The 23,385-nt window shown below is 39.5% G+C and overlaps 2 protein-coding genes across 2 annotated transcripts in view; one reads left to right on the top strand and one right to left on the bottom strand.

Moving 5' to 3' along the window:
• Nucleotides 1-3,615: 3,615 nt before the first annotated feature.
• Nucleotides 3,616-23,385, top strand: part of LOC116324769 (metabotropic glutamate receptor 7-like) — a 107,879-nt gene continuing 88,109 nt past the window's right edge. The window contains exon 1 of the mRNA XM_039604325.1: nucleotides 3,616-3,979. The gene's annotated coding sequence lies outside the window, so the exon portion shown is untranslated. The remainder of the gene's footprint in view (nucleotides 3,980-23,385) is intronic.
• LOC116324768 (amphoterin-induced protein 3-like) overlaps nucleotides 8,749-23,385 on the bottom strand; it is a 31,144-nt gene continuing 16,507 nt past the window's right edge. The window contains exon 2 of the mRNA XM_031745493.1: nucleotides 8,749-10,152. Within this exon, the coding sequence (XP_031601353.1) occupies nucleotides 8,749-10,152 (1,404 nt within the window). The remainder of the gene's footprint in view (nucleotides 10,153-23,385) is intronic.

Below are 23,385 nucleotides of genomic sequence, written 5' to 3'. Positions count from 1 at the left end.
ACCTTCTCCACACGGTTATTTATACTTAAAATAACCACTATAAATGCAATATTGAGCGGAGTTCTGAGGCTTGTATGCCTCATAGAGGTATGGTTGGTTATGGAGCATGAAGCACAGACGACAGACTGACTTCTACTGATTTTTAAAGGGACATACACATTACACAAAATAAAAAATAGACTATGCAAGTTATGGAAAAAAATGCAATTGAATATGCTGCTGCCGCCAGCCTTTGTTAGTTGCTGCTAAGAGTTGTAACAAAAAAATCTAAGAAGATAGCTGAGGTTTGTAAAAAATGATCATTTCAAGCAACTCATAGAGGTTACAAAATTAAAAGGTTTGAAGTGAGGTTTTTATTTTGAAAATAGGACATTTTAAAGCATAGCCTAAAAAGTAGCTTGAGACTTTTATTTTGAAATCCCCACAGCGTTTTAAAGCATTAAATTAGGATATTTTATTTTAAAACATTTTTTAATTATTTTAAGCTACTTTTCTTAGAATTGGAAACTGTATTAAAAATTTTTTAAACTGTACTAAAGCTAACGTGTTGCTAATAGTAGCTGCTCGTTCCTGGATAACCGATTCATGTAAGTCTTTACTCACGTTCCCCTTAGCTTGTTTGTTTGAGGAAATAATATCTGACTCTTAAGTTATCTGCACAGATAGCAAGTAGAGTAGGTCTTGGTGCATTTTCTTTCAAAGAAGGTGGGCAAAACAATGAACAATGTAAACCTGAACAGAAAAAAAAAAAGGTTTTCGCAAAAACAAAAATAACAGGTTAGTTTTAGCTGAAACGTGTTAAAATGCTCTCATCCACTCTGTTTGTCGTATTTCTCATGAGTTTGTCACCAAGAGCCATTTTGGAGCGCAACTAAGTGCATTTAGTCCCTAAAGTAGAGCCTGTATGAGGTACTTGACTGAAGCACTTCCGTTTTATTCTTCTTTAGACTTCCACTCCCTCCACTACATTTGACAACTCTCATTGCTTTTCAGACGAAAACAAAGCCTGGTTTCTACACCCTGTCACATTCAGAAAATCTAGTAGTGAAGTCTCCCCCTCCCAGAAAAAAGATATTTCCACTCTCAAGCTGTCAGTTGGTTTCCATTTAGATAACTGTTTGAGAAGCAAAGATGAAAGAGGAGTCAAAAAAATGAACATAAACTTGGATAGCAGAACTTTGCTACCCCATTAATCATCTCTCAGCACTTCAGCTTTATCAGATAAAACTACCCAGCTGTGTATAATAAAGTAGCACACTGCACCAGGTTCAAGAGTAAAATGTTTGGTAAAGCAGTGATGCATCAATATTAAAAGTCATAAATAATGATATTTCTGTCAGAGGAACCATTTTTTCTGCAGAATCAGGACTTCTGTTTTTTCTACCTTTTGGTGCTTTTTGCTGATAACGCCTCAGTAAGTCGATTTAGGTACGATTCTGAATGGAAGAACTTTTACTTAGTATTTCTTAAACTGATATTTTGTCACCCAGCGCAGGAAGAACATTTCAGATCTTTCAGATTATTTAAGCTAAAGTGCCTGTACTGTACTACACTTAATATTATTAATAAAATACTTTACAACTAGAAGTCCTGCATTGTTGTAGTTACAGAAATAAGAAAGTAAAAATAAAAATGGATGTTAAAGTGAGTTAATGATGCATTTTATAATATTGCTTAATATTTTAATTTGAATGTGAAGCTGTTCTGGTGCGTTTGATCATAAGAGAAACTTAACACCTGCGTCTGGATAAGCAATATGGACCTAAGAATAAAGGAACTGCACCAAATCTATGCTAAAATATAATATTTCTCCCTGAAATGTAGTTAATATGTAAAATAAGTCATCTAAAATTTGTACATTCTCGAGGAAATGTGCATCCCCTCCTCTGTTGGTATTTCAGTAGAAAATTCTGATCTGAATAGATCTTTCACCACTAAAATGTGATCATTTTGAACATAATACACTTGATTCTTTAAAAGAATTTTCATTGGATTATGGGACACTGTGGAAGAAAGAACCAGGTCAAAAGAAGTATGTATTTCCATTGCTTTAAAATTGGTCCTGTGGGTTCAGTGAGCAGCAGAGATCTCTGGGTTTAGGTGTTACCTTGTAGATGTGCCTTTGCAGGATGTAGGGATTTGGGCCAGAGTGAAACTTGCCTATGTTCATGAGCAAGTGTAACACCAGTACCCCTTCTCTCATTACCTCACAATATGGAAGCCCCATTCCTCCTTCCACTGCAATTTTTCTTATCTTTAGTTTGCAGCCTAAAGGCAACATTGCAAATATTACATCAGAATGCAGCTTGACCAGAGAGAAGTAATGTTGCTTAAAGACGGCTTTTTTTTTACGAAGCCCTTTGAGGCGATGCACAAAACAATGTAAACAACACAGCAGAGGAAAAAAATGTAATCCGGTGCTCTTTTATGAGGCTCCGTCAATCACATATAGCTACATTAAGATTATAAATGTAGCCAACATGACGATACCATAACGACAGCCTTGCAGGCAACACTACGAGACTGCACTTGGACACAGCAGAAGTTTTCACACTATTTTGCGCAGTCCTCTGAAAACCTAAACACACTCTCACTGCATCCTTAGGATCTAAATAGCAGAGAGGGGCTGCCAATCAAATGCACTTGATTAACTGATAATCAACAAGTGTGGCCACCTGTGTAAAATCAGAGGTTTTGGTAGGGAAATATTTTGCGCTGCTTTCAAATCGGTCCTGTGAAGAAGCCACTACATTTAGTAGATGGAGATGTAGTGGCTCTGCAGGATGTGCAAAATAGCTAAAAAAGAAAAGAGTGTTGCAATAGCCCAGTCAAAGTTTAGACCTTAACCTGATTGAAATGCTGTGGTGGGACCTTAAGAGAGCTGTGCATTAACCAATACCTGCAAATCGCAATGAACTGAAGCAATATTGTAAAGAATAGTGGGACAAAATACCTCCATAAAATGATGTGGATTTAGGATAAAGCCATATAGAAAACAATTACTTCCACCTGCAGGTCTGCACAGATAGAGCCCTTTTTCTCACATTACTGTGCATGCTTACAGAGATAATGCTAGCTCGTCGACGTTAAACACTTCAAGTTCAAACATCACTCTATCATTTGCTAATTAACAAAATTGAGTGTGACTGTCATTGGTTCTTTAGAAAAGAGTTATTCCTAAACAGACTTTGATGTGTGCAACATTTTTTTATGGCCATCCATTCAGTACTTGTTTCTTTCACTCAAAAATCTAATATCTTCAGATTTACCTCTTGGAGGTCTGTACAAAAAGTAATGGGAATCCATTAAATAATAGCTGAGATGTTTCAAAGTTTTAGACTGACCAACACTGCAATCCTCAGAGCCATTGTGTAAGTATGGTAGCAAATAGTATCATAAAGCACAGTTGTGAGTGTCTGCCACCAGTGACACTGTAATGTATTGCAGATTGGGTACCGCTAGTGTCTCTGACAGTTAAGGTCTTTTTTTAATAGAAATAATAAAGCCAGATTTCATCAAAGTTTATTGTTGTCTTTTAGTGGACAAGTGTGACACATTATAACAAAAGAACCAGTACAACATGATACAGGTACAATAAAGCCAGTGGGAAAAAAATTACAACTGAATGCCGAGGAAGAATAAATAGACAAGACAGTGTTGTAAAAACGTAGTCATGGGCTGCAGTATAAAACTTGAAATACACTGGGTCATTTTGATTGTCAGATCCTATAATGTCCATCTAAATTCTACTTGGTGAGACACAGTGAGCCAGGAGACTGCTCCAAAATATGCTGCTTAAGAGCATATAGTCATTTGTTTGCAATGAAATGTGACGGGCCTATAGGTCTGATTAAGGAAGTATTCATGTGCTATGTACTCCACAGTGCTCTGATTGAGACCAGATCCCTGCTGGAAATCCCGCTGCTTTTCACTGCTTTGAAAACACAGAACGTGGCTTGCATTCGCATTCAGCTCTGAGGTATGATGAACAGCCTGTTGTTTGGTGTAGCAGTGTGCATTTATTTTAGGCTTTTTTTGGAAGCAACTGACCTACCTCCTGAAAAAAAAGATAATGTAGCCTAGTCAGTAGCTTTTCACAAGCGCATATTCCAAGTTAGGTGCCCAGTTAGAATAAAATAAGGATTGTAGGTGACACAGGGCCTCCAGGGAGTGTGTGTTTGTGGGTGTCACAGCATCTGAAAAATGAGTATGTATCTGACACAGCTGGATGCCTCCACTCTTGCCTGATGACTGTTTTGACAGTTCAGTAATAGCCTGTGTTGACAGTCAAGGCTGCCTTCCACGAATGAAAGCAATTCAACCCGTGCTATTCAGACTAAAACTCCTCTTTCACAGTAATTAGATTCTTGACTAAGATGATTTCGAATCCCTGGGAGCCCAGTCGAACTTGGGAAAACAATTAATCTGGAAAGGGGAAGTACATGCTTTAATTTGGGCCTGATGGAGTGTTTCGCTTTGGAGAAGGACATCTTTTCGAGCATTAAGGAGTTGCTTCCTTTACATCTGGGTAATTTGTTAGAATGCCTCGGGATGATTTGCAGGGAGCAAAAAGACTGAGCCGTACAGAGTTGCACTTTTTTTGTATGCTGGAAATTAGCTATTTATTTTACAGTGTTATTATCAGGACTTTCCATCAGCGGGTAAATGTTAGTATAAACAAAACAGGAAATGCTGGAAGGGTCCTGATTTCGGCAAACCAAATCTGCCTCTTGACTACCTCCTCATGTCTGAAATGAACTGGAAAAAGCACAACAATTCGATGGAACAAAAACAATCATTCATTCCATTTTTGCAATGCAGTGTTGAGGCCTCCCATTATCAGTTAAGTACTTGCTGTCACAAGGTTAAAATAAAATGCTGGATTCCAAATAGCTTTAGGATACCAGCTTCGCTCATCCTGACTCTGACATCCTGCCTACACTGAGGTTGATTTCCTAAAGCTGGAGTGAGCTTACATAACCAGGATCACCTGTGGACCCTCGGTGAAATGGAAAGCCCTCCATGAAAAGCTCACAACATGTCCTCTTTGTTTTAACCTGTTAATCTAATCTAATCGTATCAGAAAAACAATAAATCCCAACCCAGCTGTGTTTGCTGCGTCAGAGAGCAGATTAGAAGGATTTAAAAACAGTGCAATTCACCAAGAACCTGGTTTTTATCCTTGTGGTAATCTCCTAACATCTCACTCCAACTCATCGCACCATTTAATGTTTCTAGTACACTGTGTCTGAAAAACAACCGGTCATGACAGACTCTGATACAAGACGTTACATCATACGGGCGCACGGCAGCGTCTTATGTAATCTTTGTTGAGAAATGATGCTTACCCCACTGAAAACGTTTGATACTCGATCAGTGATGGTGTCATGAATAGAGTAGTGCATTATAGCACGGTGATCTATCACGGCTCATCGTTTCTGACTAGCGTCCACACAGCATCATCAATAAAGGACCCTTAAAATTAAAACTTCAGGAAATGCTACTGACTTCATTTTATAATTAGAAAAAAAAGTCATAATTTTATAAAGTTCAGGTACTAGTTTGAGAATAAAGTGGTAATGTCAAGAATAAAGACAGCTCTCATAGATCTAGTAGTTATTACCACACTTTATGTGCTAAAAGTGAAATAATATCCTCGTTACTAAGTCTAAAGTATGATTTATCTTAATTTATGCAAGGCATTTGGCAGGGGCAGTCATGACAAAGTTAGAGAGGCAAGGCTGAGATGGTTTGGACAAGCACAGAGGAAAGTTCATGGATATTTTGGGTAAAGGATGGTTATTATGGAGCTGCCAGGCAGGATGAAAAGTGAAAGACCACAGATGAGGTCCATGGATGCAGTGAAGAAGGGTATGCAGAGGGTTGGTTGCTAAGGATAAGGTGAATTGGGGTCAGATGATCCACCATTGTGACACCTAAGAGGAGCAGCTGAAAGAAGAAGACTATTTTGTAGATGTTGCCAAGTACTAGCAGGTGTAGTTTGAATCGAAACAACTTTTTTCTAACTTGTTATACTTTATTGTTGAAATGTTACAAAATTCTGACTTCATCCTTATAATAAAAAAACACAAGATAAAAAAGTCCTTTAAATTTAATACTTGTATTATTTTGGCCCTAATTTTCCTAATCCCTCCTAATCCTTCATAGGTATCTGGGCAGGCAGAAACTTTGTCATTACTCTTATTGTAACCTTTTACTACTGTGTCCATGAACTCCTTATGCTTGTTTATTACTTCTACCTCATCATCTGTCAGTTAAAAAAACTTTCCCTAACTTTTCCCCGCTGCTGTGCATTCTTTTCTGTATTTTCTTCTCCCAACACCCAGTCCTGTCCTTCCTGTTTACGCTGATACACACATGCCCATGTTGTGAATGCACAATATTATGTCCATTTACAGCTGTGTTAGTATATTCAGAGATTATTTTGTAAGCTGTTCTAAAACCAAAGTTGTTTTCATTGTTCTCAAACAAAACAAAAAAAGTGTTATTATGGATGCAGCTTTAGTCTCACAAATTTTTTTGGGTTAATCCCTGTGAGTTTAATACTGATGAAACTCATCGCTGTCAAAGAGCCAGTCTGTTCCACTTTCATGCACCGTTGGCCATTTGATATCAGATTTCCCACCTCCTTTTGAACTTGAATTTACATATAAGCTGCACAACAATATTAGTCGCCTCTAGCTTAAAAGGAGTCATGTTTTAATTAAGGATTTAGAAATAATCAAAGGCCCTAACTCCAATGACAAGCTCTGCTTTGTAAAACACGCAGTTACTGATGACTTGTCCCTGACATTATATGAAGGATTACATCTGATCCTTTTCAATCTTGATGCAATCCCTAGTCCCACCCAGTATTTTTATTAAGATTAAGCTACAATCTCAAAACATTATGGATGCTTAGACTTGAAGAAAATTGATTTGTTTCTTTTGAGGCTGCTGTTTGTCTCGGCAGGGTTCCCTTCATCATCGACCAGCTATATGCTGTCTTAGCTCTTTTATGCAATCAACCTCAGGGTTTTTTCTAGGCTCCGAAACGGCCTTTGTGGGGTGACTATACGCAGCAATAAAGCCTGATTGATCTACATACAGCAGAGGCCATAAGTCATAAGAAAAATGTGCATTTTCAGGCCTTTTTCAGACCATTTGATAAAATGCAACCAATATGCTGATGCAGGGTTGAGTAAATGAAATCCAAATGAACAAAATTGGTTTGAATGAATTCTAAAAGATTGTAAAGCTGTGGACTAGAGGGGAGCTGACCCCTGGAATTCAAAAGACACGTCTGCTTGTTGAATAGTTGTTTGATAAAGTGTTATTAAGCTCTTTTAGAGAGGATTTAAATTGCTACTTTTATTCTCAGTCCCTTAATCATTTGGTGCTGGTTGATTTTCCTTTGGGGGCTGGCTAAAAACCTCTGCGGGGGGTGTGCCAAAAATGTCTTTATGCAGGAAAAACCCTCTCACCCACGTACTTTATGTTCCTTCAGTGCGGCGTATGGGAGTCTTTTCTTTAGCATCTTTCATCTCTGTTGTTGGAGTGTGTAATTCTGTCATTTGAAGCATGTTTTGCTGAATTAAAAAAAAGAACAAACAAACAATATTTCAGTCACTTCAGTCAAAAAAAACACGCACAAAAAAACAAAACACCAAACAGTAAGAACAAAGCTATACAAAGTAATGCCACCTTCAGGGTTTGAGTCACAGCTGCTTGAAGAATTTGTCACTTCAGTCAAAATTTAGTGGTTGTGTTTATTCTGCAGTGTTCAAAGTGCTCTGCTGTGTTTGATCAAAAAAAGATGCTGTCTTTGAAGAGCAGGCCAGTTGCTGCTTTTTGTCTGGGTTGTTGACACTCCTGATTTCTACACTTTGCTCTTTGCCAGATAAGCAGCGTGCAGATCTTTTTTTTCCCTGCCAGATTAATGCAACAGGTTTATATGAAACATGTATATTTATGATGGCTCACTGCAGGATGCGCCCCTGTTTTGAGCTAGATAAGATTTTTAAATGTTTGCTGTAAGCTATGGCTTCTGAAAAAAAAAAAAGAATACTAAAATAATACAAAATCAGACATAAGCAGTTTAGGAAAATGAGGATATGAAGTTTTCAGGAGCTGGTGCTACATGTTCAAGCTACACATTAGGGGATATAGGGTGTATATTGCATTTAATTTTTAAAGTTATCTTTAGTTTATGCAGTGCTAGCACTTATCTACTCTACACTATCTATAAAACCTCAATCCAGGTAAGGTGTGCAAACTGAACTTAGTTCCAGCAGTCAGTACAGTCATTCACTTGCAGTTTTTTTTTGGGGGGGGGACTAATCCATCTTCAAAACTTTGAAAGATTCGTTCTCAGATCCCATGAGAAATATTCCCCCTAGTGCTGTACCAGAGCACAGAGAAATTATTAGCTGATTCTAAGGACTGATAATGGCTCCGCTGTGATTTGGTGGTGTCAGTACATTGCGGGTATAAAGCAAAGTTGAAACTTTCATTCCGTCTACCTGGCCACATGGCAGAAAGAGGAGAATTGAAACACGAGATATTGCTTTTCTCTTTCTTTTTTTTTGTTCAGGATGCCTCTTAACTGCATCTGACAGTTGGAAAGGAGACATGAAGTTCTTTTTTTCCCTTTATAGTATTATTACTCAAATAGCACATCCTAGCTAGATACAGAGGAGCTTTCAGTTAAGACTTTCAGTTTCCGCCTGGGGTGATGGAAAAAAAACTTCAGCTTTCCAGAGACCAATCTGTTCCTTCTTCATTCATCACCGGGTCAATGAACGCTACGTGTTTATTAGTTTGGTTTTTGCTCTGGTCTCTTGTAGAGTGGAAGAGGGTAGAAGATAGACTGCTTGACTCATACTGCTTTGACCGTTTGCAGTAGATGCAGCGACATGGAGTCAGATAAAGGTAGCTGAGGATAATTATTGTAGTCACTATACAGCCGAGCAGCGTTGTGTAGCCAGTGTTGAATAACTCTGCCGTGGGCAGCAGCACCGTCACGTTCACTTCCCGAGTTGCATTCAGTGCCTGTTTAATATCCACAGCTGTGCACACATACAGTCCCGAGTCATTGACCTTGGTTGCTCGGATCTCCAAAGTACCATTAGGAAGCAGGTTAATTAGATTGTCATCTATGCTGGCTTCGGTGATGTGCCCCTTGCTTGGGGAGAGCCACGTAAATGAGAGATCTGTGCTCGTCAGGGATGTTTGGCAGTCTAGACGCACCCTTTCTCCCTCTGAAACCAACACGTTGGAAAGGAGAACTGTTACAGGCTGCAAAACAGGTTTTTCCACAGTGCAGTTGAGGAAGAAGCGGTTCTGTTGTAGAAATTGGATGGACGATCGTAGGTCTCCGTTAATGAAGCAGATATGCTCCTCCTTAAAGTCCCTCACTGAGTCATAGCCCCTCAGGTCCCAGTGCCAAAACACGCTGTACATGGAGCAGTCACAGATCAGAGAGTTGTTGTAGAGATACAGGCCCCGCTGCACCAACCTGGGCAAAGCTTTCACATCCTCCCATTGCAGATGGGTCAGGCGGTTGGATGAGAGATCTAACATGCTCAGGAATGGATGAGTGTGATCTTGGATTGAGAAGAAAGGGAAGTCTGTGATTTGGTTGAGGCTGAAATAGACCTTTTTTAAGCTGCTCAGGCCACTCAGCGTGCCGGCCTCCACCCGTGCGATCTTATTATTGAAGAGAAGGAGCTCCTCCAGCCTCCAAAGCCCCTGAAAGTAGTGCTGCTCTACCACACGCAACCTATTGGAGGACAGGTCAAGGTGCCTGAGACCAGAGACGTTTTGAAAAGTTCCAGGATTCAGGGCTTTGAGCTGATTGTGCGCCATCAACAGGTTTTCCAGCCTGGACATCCCGTTGAAGCAGCCTGGACTCAGCCAGGAGACATGGTTGTGGCTGAGGTCGAGACTTATAGAGAAAGAGGGCAGGGAGTGAGGTAGCTTGGTAAGTCCGCTGGAGCTACAGCTTACTGCATCGGATATACAGAGGCACATGGAGGGGCAGGTCTCCTCAGTGCTGTGGAGAAAACAGAGCAGCGCCAAGAGAAGGCTTGGATTTAGTCCGCAGGTCATGGTTTTTGAATCCTTCAAGGTTTCTAATCCCTCTGGTTCTCCCTGAAAAGATAAGAATCAAATGAGAAACAGGGTGATGTATGAGAAGGGTATTCTATTTTCAAGCGCTTCAGGCTTTGAGCTGTTCAGCTGACGTCTAAGATGACTAAAAGGTTAATGCCATACTGGAGCTCTCAGTATCTGTGGTACAGTAGAAGATGAAATGGTTCACTTTAGTGACCATGAATCCTTTTAACTCTATATAAAATATTTGGAATGGTTTGGAATAAGAAATCCTCATGCTGGGATATTTTCAACTGTTTCAACAGTCAGATTCATGCAGGCTACTTATTCCTCTATTTAGTGATTATGCCTCTGTAGATCAGCAAAAGGGGATTTTAAATGACAAGACCTTCATCTTTAATTCAAAGGCTCTAGCAAAGATATTGCAAATATGAAATAAAAATCTTTTCCATAGTCATTCTATTTGCACAGACCCAAAAGTCTTTGAATAATTAGACATTTTTAAATAAAGACTGTTTTTGACTGCCTGAACTTGCAGACATCACCATGCATGTTTATTCTGTCTTTATTAGTTTAATTTTGCCTTTTGGAAAGAAATCATGCTTAGGTGAGTTGAGATCGGGGCTTCTTTGTCAGTATATTTTATTATCCAGCTGTGAAGTTCCATTCTGCAGCATTTCACTGATCTTGTGCAGAAAGTCCAACCAAGGTCGTTTTAGAAGCAAGTCTCGCCAGCCGTTATCTTAAAACCCCTCTGGGTACTTATTTTGGAATATTTTTAAAATTTATTTAACTTTCAAAATAGAATCACCAGTCAGATCAGATAAAAAAAAAAAACATTTAAAATCAATGCTGAGTTTTCACTAAAAGTATTTTTTCTTTTAAAAAAGTTTTACTTGTACCACAGTCTGTATTACTACAGAAATTGACTATAGTTTTCAGTTATTTTATAAAGTCTCTGTTACACCTCTATACAGTTACAGTTATATACTCTTATGTCTTGATAATTTGTTTTGTTTCTGTTTTTCAAGTCTATTGATGACCTCTTATTTTCCATGTTCACCTCTTTTCGATAAACGGGTAGACAATAAAAATACTTAACCCAAACCAAGCACTTAAAATCAGTTTCTTAATTTGTCATGAATAACGTGTAAACTGACCAACCATGAACTGCTCAGTTGGCTCGCTTAAACCTAATTCTTTGAAAATGGAGGACTGTGTATAAAATTGGCTGTAATTTCTAAATGGTTAAGGCATTATTTTTGTTTACACCCTTGAATTAAAGCTGAAAGTGCAGTGTAATCACATTTTGATTGCTTCATTTAAAATCCATTGAGTGTGCACAGTCTAAATTGTGAAAACTGTGTTCTTGTCCAGCTACATGCGGACCTGTATACACAGTAATCACTGGCTCTAAATTACAATTATTTTTATTGTTTCTTGGCACGTCGATTGTTGTGTGTTATTAACTGAGCATTCAACAGCTAACAAAGAGGCCAAAGCCAAAACTTTAAAAAAGGCAGACGTAAACTGAGATTATCTGCAATCACAGCAAAAAAGTGTCTTTCAGCCTGCGACATAAAGCTTTTTGCAGTTCAATACCTCTGAACTCTAACAAAAGGAAAAAACTCATCTATACCAAACTTACAGAAAATAAATGGCAACTAATTTCCCTTTAATCACCAAATTCATAAACTGACTAATCACCACAGCTCTATATAATTAAAAACTTTTCAGCACATTGTGAAAGCAGAGTGTGGACATACTTTACCTTCAAAAATGTCTTTAAGTCTTTATGAAATTGAAAGCTCAAAAGGGGAAAAGTTCACACTACTCCCAGACAAGTGAGCAATTTTGTTCACTTAGTTAATCTCATTCTCCCTTCCAAAAAAATAAAATGAAGAAAGGAACACACAGCCAAACCACAAATCCAAAATAAACTGCTTAGCGACAACACGAGACTCCAACTTTCTTTCGTTTTCCCACTTTCAGAGTTGTATCCCCATCAATGAATACCCACAACATAGCTGTCTAATCCTTATCTCCTTTTGGATCCTCCTCCCGAGGCGCTCGAGGAATAATTCACGGCTCCCGCCGTTCTCCTCAGCTAACTTTAAGGTCCTCCTAGCAGGCTTTTTCTCCTCTTCCCAAATGAGAGTGCCTCTCGACAAACATCCTGCGGTGCTTTGCAGTGTATAACAAACAGCATAGAGCTCAGTTAATCTCCCACAATCCCCCCTCCTTCTCTGTGTCATTTAGAGACCAGTCTTGTGTCTCCCTCTCTCATCATTAAGTAATCATGCTGGTGGCTGCCCTCCTCGTTCTCTCTCTGTCTCTCTTTCTCCATTTTCAACCAATATCAGTTTTCCCACACTGATCTGTTAGTGTGCTAGTAGATTTGTATGATTTTGCTTACTAACATATTAGCAGAGCCCAGGAGCTTTACACATGAATATTACATGTGTTATCCGGTAACCTTTCACCAGTAATTCCAGGGGCATGAAACTTGGCTGTGCTTGATGTGTTTTTCTTTTTTTGTTTTTCTTTGAGTATGTGTGACTGTGTCTTAGTGCTGGTTTTCTTAATGCTGTAAATACACCTGTTTTTTCTGTGAGCTTGGAAACTCCTGCCCATCCCTCTTCATCTTTTGGTGTATTTTGAAGGCTTTCAGCCTCTTCGGGTCTTTTCCTCACCTGTGTGCTCTGTGTCTTTGTTGTTTCTATTTTAGTGGTTTTAAGTTGATCGACATTAGCTTCCTCCTGCCCCCGAATATGCACACATTCACTCTTCCTCTAAGTGCCTTATGCAGTACATCCTCTGCTTTCTTTCTGAGCTCCAACATCCCTCCATTCCCATCTCTTGGCTGTGGGTTTGACTGGATATATGCTGTCCATGGTGCTTGGTCATGGTGGTCCTGACAGCTCTGGTTTCTGTCACAGTGAATTAGCTTTGCCTCCCAGCAGCCACCTCTTCTCTGCTAGCCCCAACCCACCACCTCCCTCTGTGTAAGTGCTCGGGGCTTTGACTGACTCCCACTCGCTCACTCACTCACTTTGCAGAGGCACATAACCTGATTCCCCATGGATTCAAACTCGCTGGATGGGCTTCACTTCTCAGACGGTGGGGTAATGGAGAAAGATGTCGGTGTCCACAGAAATGTGGATGAGAACGACTAAGGAGGAATGTTAAGTTCAATAAGAGATCAATTTAAAATCCTGCTCCTTAGTTTGTTTGGGTTTTTTTTTGTTTTTAAAAATGGGTTGAGCATAAAGAAAACACATTTGGCTGTGTTTGTGCTGAAATGAAAAAGCAATGACACAATCTTGTCCCAGGGCTAGTCATCAGCTTGGCTGCAACATGTAAGAAATACATACACCCACACGTGTACATTTGAGATATGTTAGGAATGGATTCTAAACAGGCCCTTCTTGTAGGTGTTATGTTTATGTGGGCTTGTAATGTGGCTCAAATGGCTCTCTTAGTAATTTGTCTATTTGCCTGCAAATTGAACCTTGTCCTTCTATAAAGAAAGCCTTAATCTCGATAGCTTTTTAAATATTCACGTTTCATTGATTGTTTTAAGGTGTTATGTAACACTCCTAGCACCGTTTGTTGAATGGGCTGCTGAATGTATTGCTGTAGTGTTAGTCCCCAAGTCCCTGATTATAAGTGGATCACATATGACCTATAAACCAGAGTGTGCATAAGCTGATAATGATTCATGGTTTTGGCATATGAGGCTTTAAATTAGGTGCATGATTGTGCCAGTGTGATGTCACTGGCAGCATTTGGTTTTAGCTTCGGTGTAATTGTGCAGGGAACGTATTCTTTTGCTCATGCAGCCCTTGTTTTGCTGTTCTTGATGTGGTTTGAACAATTGTGGTACCTTATTATTTTTGGTTTTGACTCCCAAGAAGTAAAAAGACTTCATTGTTTTTGTGTGCACTCATTCGTCACTGTCCTCCGAGATCAATTCAATCAAAGCACAAGGAGGTAAACAAAAGAAAAAGAGCTGAGTGTCTATGCAGCTTATTCTCCTAAATTGCAAAACAATTATTTTTGCCCTTTTCTGCTGATTGTCTCTCATCATACAGTAATAGTCTGTGTACTTTTAACAGAATGAGGTCCCCTGGAATGTCACTTTTAGCACCTTCTTCATCTCTTCCACCTTTTTCCACTTGAGATTGCCTGAATATCTTTTTGGGAGTCTCTATTTGTCTCTGCATGTTCCGGTGTGCGTCTGTTGTCAGGCTGGTGTCTGTTGCTTCAGCCCGCTGTTCTGTAAAATCCCTAATCTAATCAGTATCTTTGTATCCAGCTGCTTCGCAAATCCTGCCTCCCTCCTTCTCATATATGTGATTGGACTCAGCCAATGCAAAATACGCTTGTCAAGTCAGCCAGGTTCAGAGTGGACCTCAAAGCTTAAACCCTGACCCTGATGCATCCTGCCCCCAGCAGAAAGTGATTTTTTTGTCTTTACCATCTGCTGCAGGGAAGGGGGGAAGGGGGAAAAAAAAGAAACGCAGTGGTGCACAGGGAAACGTCTGCTCTTATCTTGCCCTTGAGAAACTGCAAAGCTCGCTAAGAGTCGATAATATAAAGCTTTAAATTCTCAGATGCAAGAAGAATATTTTTGTTGAACATTAAAGAGATGCGGGGATGTAGAAAAGACTATTTCAGACTTCTTTCGTTATTATACTTCCTCTTACTCAAAAATAATACCTTGGTTCAGAAAAACCTCCCTGAGATTAAACATCTCTTTCAAGAAAAACCCGACAAAGATAGGCAAAAAGAAAGATGAACACAGGTAAACAACATTACACAAACAACACAAAAATAAAACATCTCTCCGAAGGATATGACACACTGCAGAGCGAGAAACACTCCAGCGTGAGTCCTAAATGAAAAATATGTTAATATCACAAAACATTTGGTGACGTGATTTGAAAAACAAGCTAAAGTGAAGGAAAATCAAGTGAAATAAGTAATGTCAAACTGAGAGTCAATCACTGAATAAATGTCTGACATTGTGACAGGTTAGGTTGAGACACAAAAGCAGGTTTGACTCTCACATTATTGCGCAGGAAAGTCCGACATGACCTCCCAAGTCCCGCAGATGAAGGGTTTCCACTACCTCTGTCTGCCATTTGTGAACCTTTGAACCTGAATAGGTGTACCCTTGTTCAGTGTCTTTCAACAGCTTTTTGTTAGCATGGCTGGCAGCCAGGTTCTCAAATATAAATGAGTCAGTGCCTGGGTAAAGATTTGGAGCGTTGCATTTTATTTCTTTTCTCTCCCTGGGCGAATTTGCAGTCTGGATGAGCTCTTTGCTGAAAAGGAGTTGCAGACAGTATGAGATTGTTTGCTTGTCACGAGGAGCTGCTCAGCTGCTCCATATGTTCTGTGTTCACTGTGATTGCAGTGCATTATTCAAGAATGTCTTACTCAAAGCTCCCACAACCTGGTGAGTTTTTTTCCCCCCTTTTGTTTCACGTTGCATAATCTGAATCACAAACACAGCATATATCTCCACTTTGAAATTTTCTCCATTCATCCCGTCTCTTGCATAAAGTGACTGTAACTGTGAAGAGACAAGCACCCCATCTAGTGGTTTAAGACTTTAACATTCCACTTACAGTATTTGTGTTATGTTTTCTTATTAGAATGAACACTTCTACAAAATAAATAACAATGATTGAAAGAATTAATCTGTAGCATTTACATGATAACACTGAATAAAACTTGCCACACAGTACTTTAATAATGATGCAGTCAAAGCAGTCTTTATGTATTGGTTCAATTCTGGATAGTGACTGTCTTGTGTATATTTCTTGCATGTTGCCTGAATCAGCAACAGTTAGCTTAGTTTAATGGTGAAAAATTACTAGCCTTGCCCAGTGGAAACTCACTCATTTAATTCATTTAGCATATTGTTTACTTCATATCCAAGCTGCACATATTAAACACATGATGGATAACTTGATAAAACAAGGTGGTAATCTAGCCATGCTGGCTCCCAGTGCTTCCAGCGCTTTTTTATGCTAAGCTAAATTACTGTGTGCCTGCTTTGGCTCCGTATTTAACAGACAGTTATGAAATTAATATTGATCTTGTTTTAATAGTGTAATTTTGTTGATTGCATTAAAAAAAACAAAAACACTGATAGTTCTGGACATTGTTCGATTTTTAAACCCGCTTGAATCTTGCAGAGCGTGAGGCGGGCAGAAAAGAGAACTAATTTTAATTTGAAAAATTATCCCTCACTGAGGTGAAATCTCACCTCACTGCTTTCATGCTCAGATGTTTGGTGTTTACACGACCCGCAAGTACAAGCATAACTATCGATTATCATAATAACACGTCTTGATGCGTATCAGTATATGAAGAGCAGACAGAGGGCTCGGGGTGTGAACTGCCCATGTCTCCTCAGCCTCTATTATCTCTGTTGATTGTTAACGGATTTCAATTAGGATTCGCAGGAGTTAATATGATTGCTTGCTGTTTACCCTTTCTTGCTTCCTTCCATGAAAGCCAATTATGCATGAGTAGCAGCGGATGACTACTGGACACTGCTAATAGCTCTGCTTCTCCCTTTGTGTTCACATTACTGAAGGATATGGGTTGTGAAATGAGATCGCTACTGACTACTGTGCTATCAATGATTGTGCTATAAAACATTATGGGCCAGAACATAGTAAATTGTGTGACGTGACTGTGGGGTGGCTGGCTCTCTGCTCATCCCCTGCTCTTTTATCTGTTATCCTCTCATCCCCTTCTTTTTCCTGTTTCTGTCATCTCTTGTTTCTCTCCTCGGTTTCCATATCTCCGCTCCCCCTCCTCCCCACTCTTCTGGTAAACCTTCCTTCTGCTCCATTCCTTCGCTTCTTGCCTCATCCCCTCTCATCATTTATTTCTCGCCTTTCGTTTATCCTCTCAACTTTTATCTCCATACATCAGTTCTTTACACCTCTCCTCTCCGCCTTTCATCTCCAGCCCCTTGGTTATCAACTCAGACAGACAGGACATGAGTCAGGCCTCTAGCCTTTTACCCTTCAATATCACTTATGAGAGATTGACATATCTTAGAAAATCCATTATACCCAAATCAATAAGGATTAACCTACATAATATAGACCTCTCACATAAATCACAGCCATAGAATTAATCATTATCTCATTACTGAGGGAATCCGCTGCCCACTTATCTAAAATGTCTGATTGCATGTATGCGTGTGTTCTCATGCATGACCACTTCTGTTCTGTAATGAATGAGTGAAGTTTAGAAACGCCGGGGCTTCATCAGACCGCAGCTTGTGTTCACTTATTAAGAAAAGAGATGGCAAGTGGAGAAGCAGAATGTTGCTTCACATCAGCGAAAGATGGAAACAGAAATGTTTATTTGGAGCAGGTTTATCTGACTGCACTCCACAGTTGAGCTAGTGTGATGGATCCTGCGGCCAGCTGTCCGTGCCACCTGAGCCACGCTGCTGCTGTCGCCATGTCGCTGCTCTCTGCTCAGACAGACACTGGGGGACATGAAGGGCGATGAGCAGTTAGCAGTTCCATCAAGGCTCTCCGGGGCCATCCGTGGAAAATGAAACCATCTCTGAACAGGTAACTCAATTTAACTCGTGGCCGCCTTCTCTGGAGCTACAAGCACAAATACTTTCCCAGCTGATGAGATGAGGTAACAGAGCATGGCCAGAGTCACTGAGTGCAACAGGAGAGGCCCTCTCCGCCCAAATTGCCTGGACATGGTCAAGGTTTTCCACCACTTTTACAGATGGAGAAGTGGAGACTGAAATGTTGAAAGGTTCTGGGTTTTTTTTCTCCTTCCCCTTCAATCGATAAAATGGACTGGCTTTAATCACAGAGCTATTGAGTGCTGAAGCTAGCAGAATAGATAGTTGGTCTTCTGGAACCATTTCCAACTTTGCCCTGGTTCAGAAGTATTTCCGTGCACAGGAGGGAAAATACTGAATTTGGACTTAATTTGTAGCAAAGCAGATGAGGTGTCAAAACTTTAAAAAGGTTTTTTTATTCAGAGTTACTTTGTGCATTTTGCATGGAAATTAATTACTTTTTTTAAAACGATGCGAAAAGACAATGAATATGTTATGTGAGTCTGTCTTGTTTTAGGGGTTTGTTTTCAAAAAATACTCACAGAAGGAGAAGTAAAAACACTTATCATGCAGAAAATGGCCCTTAAAACCCACATAATATATGCATGTTAGATGACTATTAGACTGTTTATACAGGGTTTCAGGCTTCTGTAAAGAAATCTACACACCAGTGACAAAAGCACCTGACGGCACTTATTTCTACGGTTTTACAAGCCAAATAGTTTTTTGAACCCACTGGTTAATTTCTAGAAGCATAAACAAGAATTTTTTAAGCACTCACATATTTTAAAATCCAAAGTGTTAATCTGTAATAACAGAAATAAGCAATATAAAATGGCATTCAATGGAATTAAAAATTCTCTATTTGGGCTTAATATAAATAAACAAAACTATAATTGAGTTGCTTTAGCAGTCTCAGTGTAGGAACCACAAACAGCTACAGGGAGAGTAATCCTGAAATGGATGTTCACATTTTGACAATGAGATAGATTAGCTGCACCGATGAAGGGGTGTCACTCTCACATTGCTCACATCGCTCATTAGAAATCACTCTTATTAGACCATTTCATAATTGTTCTCCAGCTAAATTATATAACGATCACATTGACCTTTCCACGGTCCTGCTTAGTAGTCTGAGTTGGTACATTCAGGGAAGTCAATTTAATGAGTGCAATTTAATGTGTGGCTCAATAATGGTATCTTCTACTCTATTATTAATCACAATAAGAAAGTTAGCTCTGTTAATTATTGCAAATGTGTTACAGTGAAAATGCCAATGTGGCTTGAAAGCCTTCAGGTATTCCAGAGGAAGTGATGCAGGCTTCGTGCTTCTGGAAGAACTGTTAATAAAACGTCTGCTGCGAAAGTGAGCCGCGGCAGCAGATAGATATGACTCTGGATGTAGCCTGCTGTCTTTCGGTAAAGTATGTATGACTCCATTAGAACGCATTTGATGAAAGTTTAATGTTGCCGGTGGGCAAATGGGTCATTACGCCTTCATGTTGGGTGGTGTTGGGTGGGGGGGAGTATATAACCTGTACTGGCATCATACATTTACTATATTTCTTTCAAGCAGGTGCTACAACAACCAACCTTTCTGGCTGAAGTGACCTTGGGCTGGACGAAGAGCCCATACCTGCTTCAGTTATGCTGTTCAGCAGCTGAATCAGAGGCACAGTGGAGCCACAGAATAGACATAACGAGAGGACAGACTGGCGTTGATCACCTGCAGTGATTCCCATTGATTATTCACTAAAGCAGACACTAATTCAAGTTGAAAAACAAAATGCATAGGAAAAATGATGTGCTGCCGTGGGTTCTAAAACGGAGAGATGCAGCCATATATCATGCCTCTCTGTCAGCCGCACGCTGTGAAAGTGAGGCAGAAGATGAAAAAGAGAAGGGGGGATGGGGAGCGGTGGGTACGAAAACAGGATTGAGTGAGACTGATTGTCGCCTGCAGAGGGAAACCATTAAGCTCACCAAATATCATTATCAGATTTTCAATAAGGTTGCAGCCATCAGATAGTGAATACAGACAGTGCTGCTGCTTCTTTCCCATTCTTGCCGCACCAGGTGCAACGTGTTTTTGCAATTCAATCTGGCTACAAGGCCACGAGGAAGCTTTACTTATTGCTTAGATCCCAGAACAAATCACACGCCCGGCAAATATCAGGGGCTGGGCTGCCTGGGGAGTGGCTGGAGGCTCGGGGGCCTCAGTGTGTACTGTTGTTTGAGTGATTACACAATGATTACCACCTGCTGCGTACTGTTGTGCTGTGTATACTCTGCTGTACGGGGGCACTTGGGGGATTTACAGTGTTCTTCATTATAAACATTTAAATAGCTTTGCTGATAAAGTCTTTCCAAAATGAAACCATATTTCAATAGATAATCGCTCCCCTGTAAAGCCCCAAAATTCATCACAGGCCAAAGCTAATGAGAGATAAGAAACTGGAGATAAGGGAGTTTGGGCTTGCGGGGTGTTCTTTTGCTTTATTGTATGCTAAGCTCTAAAGTAGCTGAAAGGTTATAAAAGGCAAAATATTCTGCAAAAGCCAGCAGATATCAAGCACGCGTTGGTTGGTTGGTTTGGATAAAATAAGAGAGGAGGGTAACCAAAGAATAAAAGTAGGAACCCATCTGTCAGTGCAGTCTGGCTGAAGTAGTCCCTCGCCTCTCTGTTTTGATTATTTCCTTATCTCTCTCTTTTACTGGCTGGCGGTGAGTAACAGTGACCCACTGGATTGCTTCCTAGACCATATTTCCTGGTCTGACTGTGGCATTGCAATTTATTCCTAATGTCAGTAGATTTTTTTTTCCGAGGCATTTTCTGTAATTAATTCATGATAAAATAAACTTTATGTTGGGCATGTAGCTTACATGCTGCCATGAGGAGGCTGAATGTGACTTGGCGATTAATGGTCGGTGAAAGTGAAATGAAAATGAAAACAAATAATAGACTATGGGTTAGCTCTAATGAAAAGTCAGACTTCAGATATATGTCTGCATGGATTTAAAAGTTGTCTTGTTCTTTACAGTCTTGAGAAAAGTTAGTTTACTTCAACTCTTAGACCAGTTAAGACAGTATTTTAAGCTAAAGAACATGACAGACTTACAAATCACATCATATTCTTTATCTCCAGACAATCAAATTTAAAAGTATAACAGTCACAAAAAAACTTGACGAGGAAAATTCATGAATAAGGTCAACAAAAGTCCAATAACATAATATTTCAGTGAATTGCATGTGGCAAAAGAAACAACAGACAACATCCTTGCTGCTTTCTGAGGGGAGTTTTGCCATCTCTAATGATTTTATTGTTTCCAGGTCTCACTAATAGTTACCATAGAAACACTCTTTCACAGGTGTGAGTGATTATTATTGTTGAAACACAGCTAGCATTCCCCCGTGTCACAGAGAGCCTAAAAAACATGGAATTATGTCCATCTAGAAACAGATCTTATCACTGTGGAACCATTTAGGAAATACCTTTGGGCAATTATGTGGGCAATAATTAAAAAACCCAACTGGGGAGCAATCCATAAATTTTATTTCAGTGGTCAAAGACACATGAAAACTGCAGTTTTACAACATAGCAGCTTCATAAATGATGTACCGACACAATAAACAACACTGAAAAAACCATGTGCATACAGGTAGTCCAGAAAAAAAAGTATGCTTACATATATATTTACAAAAATAGCCTAAACCTTGGATGATAAAGAGTCGGTACGCCTGGCACCACATCTTTACGGTGTGCGTGCATCAGTTCACTAACATGACTGATTCTTGGTCCAGCTTTTGTTTGGCTTTCGTAGCAGTTTCATATTCAGGATTCACTGACTGCCATGTTTTGTCCTGAAAATGTCTTTGGTTTCATTAGTGGATGGGAATGAAAGGAAGTGTTTATGAATGGCCCCAACACTGTGGCTTTTTGAGGTTTTTGAATAAAGTAGAGATATTTGAGTTTTGAGAAGAATTAGTTTCATTTAATTTCAATAATACACAACTTGTTTCAGGTATGATTAAAAAAAAATCTGTACTGTGATAGTCATCTTTAAAGTAGACCATTACTATTGATGCGTGAATACATATGCTCCAAAAAATATCATCAGGGAGGCATTTTTTATAGATTTGCCTGATGTGACATTGCCACTTTATTGCTTTTCCCCCCTGTTATCTTGTTTATTGCATTTTATTGTTAGTATTATTGCTGTTATTTGTTTTGTTATTTATTTTAAAACTTGTTGGCTGTGTTTTTTAATCATTTTTATCTCTTCCTGTTGCTCTGCTTTGCCCTTAATTTTCCTGAATTTTGTCTTTTTTTTGTTTTTGTTTATTGTTAAAGGTGATAAATATGTAAATAAGTAATTCGTTATTATTATTATTATACCAATTTTTCTCCTCAAGGCAATCAATATAACCCAGGGTCATGAGAAATATCTTCAGTGACAAGGAAAGCAATTAATCCTGCAACAGATGATATTGCTTCTGGCCACATGGACAAATAAAACATTTATATGCATTGTTAAGTCTCATAAAACTGGTGTCTCCTGCTCTGCTTATTATCCTTTTTTTCATATGTTGAGTGAGAAAAATAGGAATGGGGTCTACAAACTTCTAAATGCTCTAAAAGTTGTTTTGTGTAATTATGCGCCAGCTGTTCCAACCCCAAGATTTGGAAATGATTAAGAAAATTCTCTTACATAAGAGACATTTTTCCCAGAAAAATCACAATTTATAATTAATATATTTTAAAGTTTTTCCTCAACTACTCGATTCAGGAATACTGTCAGCTGTGATGCACTGCATGTGAGTTATGTGTAAATAGGCATACTGCACAGCAATGCACGACACTTGCCATTTATCAAGCAATCCTTCTTTGCCTTGTTACTCTGCGGATGATATTTTCTTCACCTGGTTTGTGTCTTGTCCAAGTAAACAGCGTCTTTGAAGTATTCTCCCAATGTTAATAGCCATGGCACCTTTAATGATGAGGCAACAGACAAGGCCTGGGAGAAATATTAGCTCAGCAAGGTCATAGCAGACAAGGTCCCATCTGTCTCTTTGCAGCCTCGGTGGATCCCAGGCCCTTACATTACTGTGGCCCCGGGGCAGGAAAAATGGATCATCAATCTGATTTAGAGAGACTCTGGCCAATGCTGTCATTTCCAAGCTGAATAACACTACTTTCTTTTCCCATCACCTTTTGCAGGTAAATTCATAATGGCTAGAGATGTTAAATTGTCTCATATATGGCATCGTTGAGCCCTAGACCTTCAAAGAGCATCACATCACATTACATCACACCAACAAACCTCACCACAGCACGCTGCAGCAGACACGAGTATCTAAGTTTAGTGCAACACCACAGCCAGAGCAGCAAAAAGAAAAACGAAGTAGAAAAAGCAGTGGCCTAAAAGCCTTTTCTTTTTAAATAACACTGAATATACTGCTGCAGTGGTTTCACGGGTCATTCCCCGCCATGGTCCTGAAATTAAAGTCTGGGTGGTGAACTCAGTGGCTAGTCACTTTGCTCCAACTTTAGAAGTGAGACATGGTGTTAAACTGGATCAGCCATGCCTTTAGTGTAGCCACTTTGTTTAGACTGTGTTTTGTACACACTCACATACACAAAAAAACCGCA

This window comes from Oreochromis aureus, linkage group 20 (assembly GCF_013358895.1).
Source record: "Oreochromis aureus strain Israel breed Guangdong linkage group 20, ZZ_aureus, whole genome shotgun sequence".
Taxonomy (NCBI): Eukaryota; Metazoa; Chordata; class Actinopteri; order Cichliformes; family Cichlidae; genus Oreochromis; species Oreochromis aureus.
This window is presented reverse-complemented; position numbering and strand designations above follow the sequence as displayed.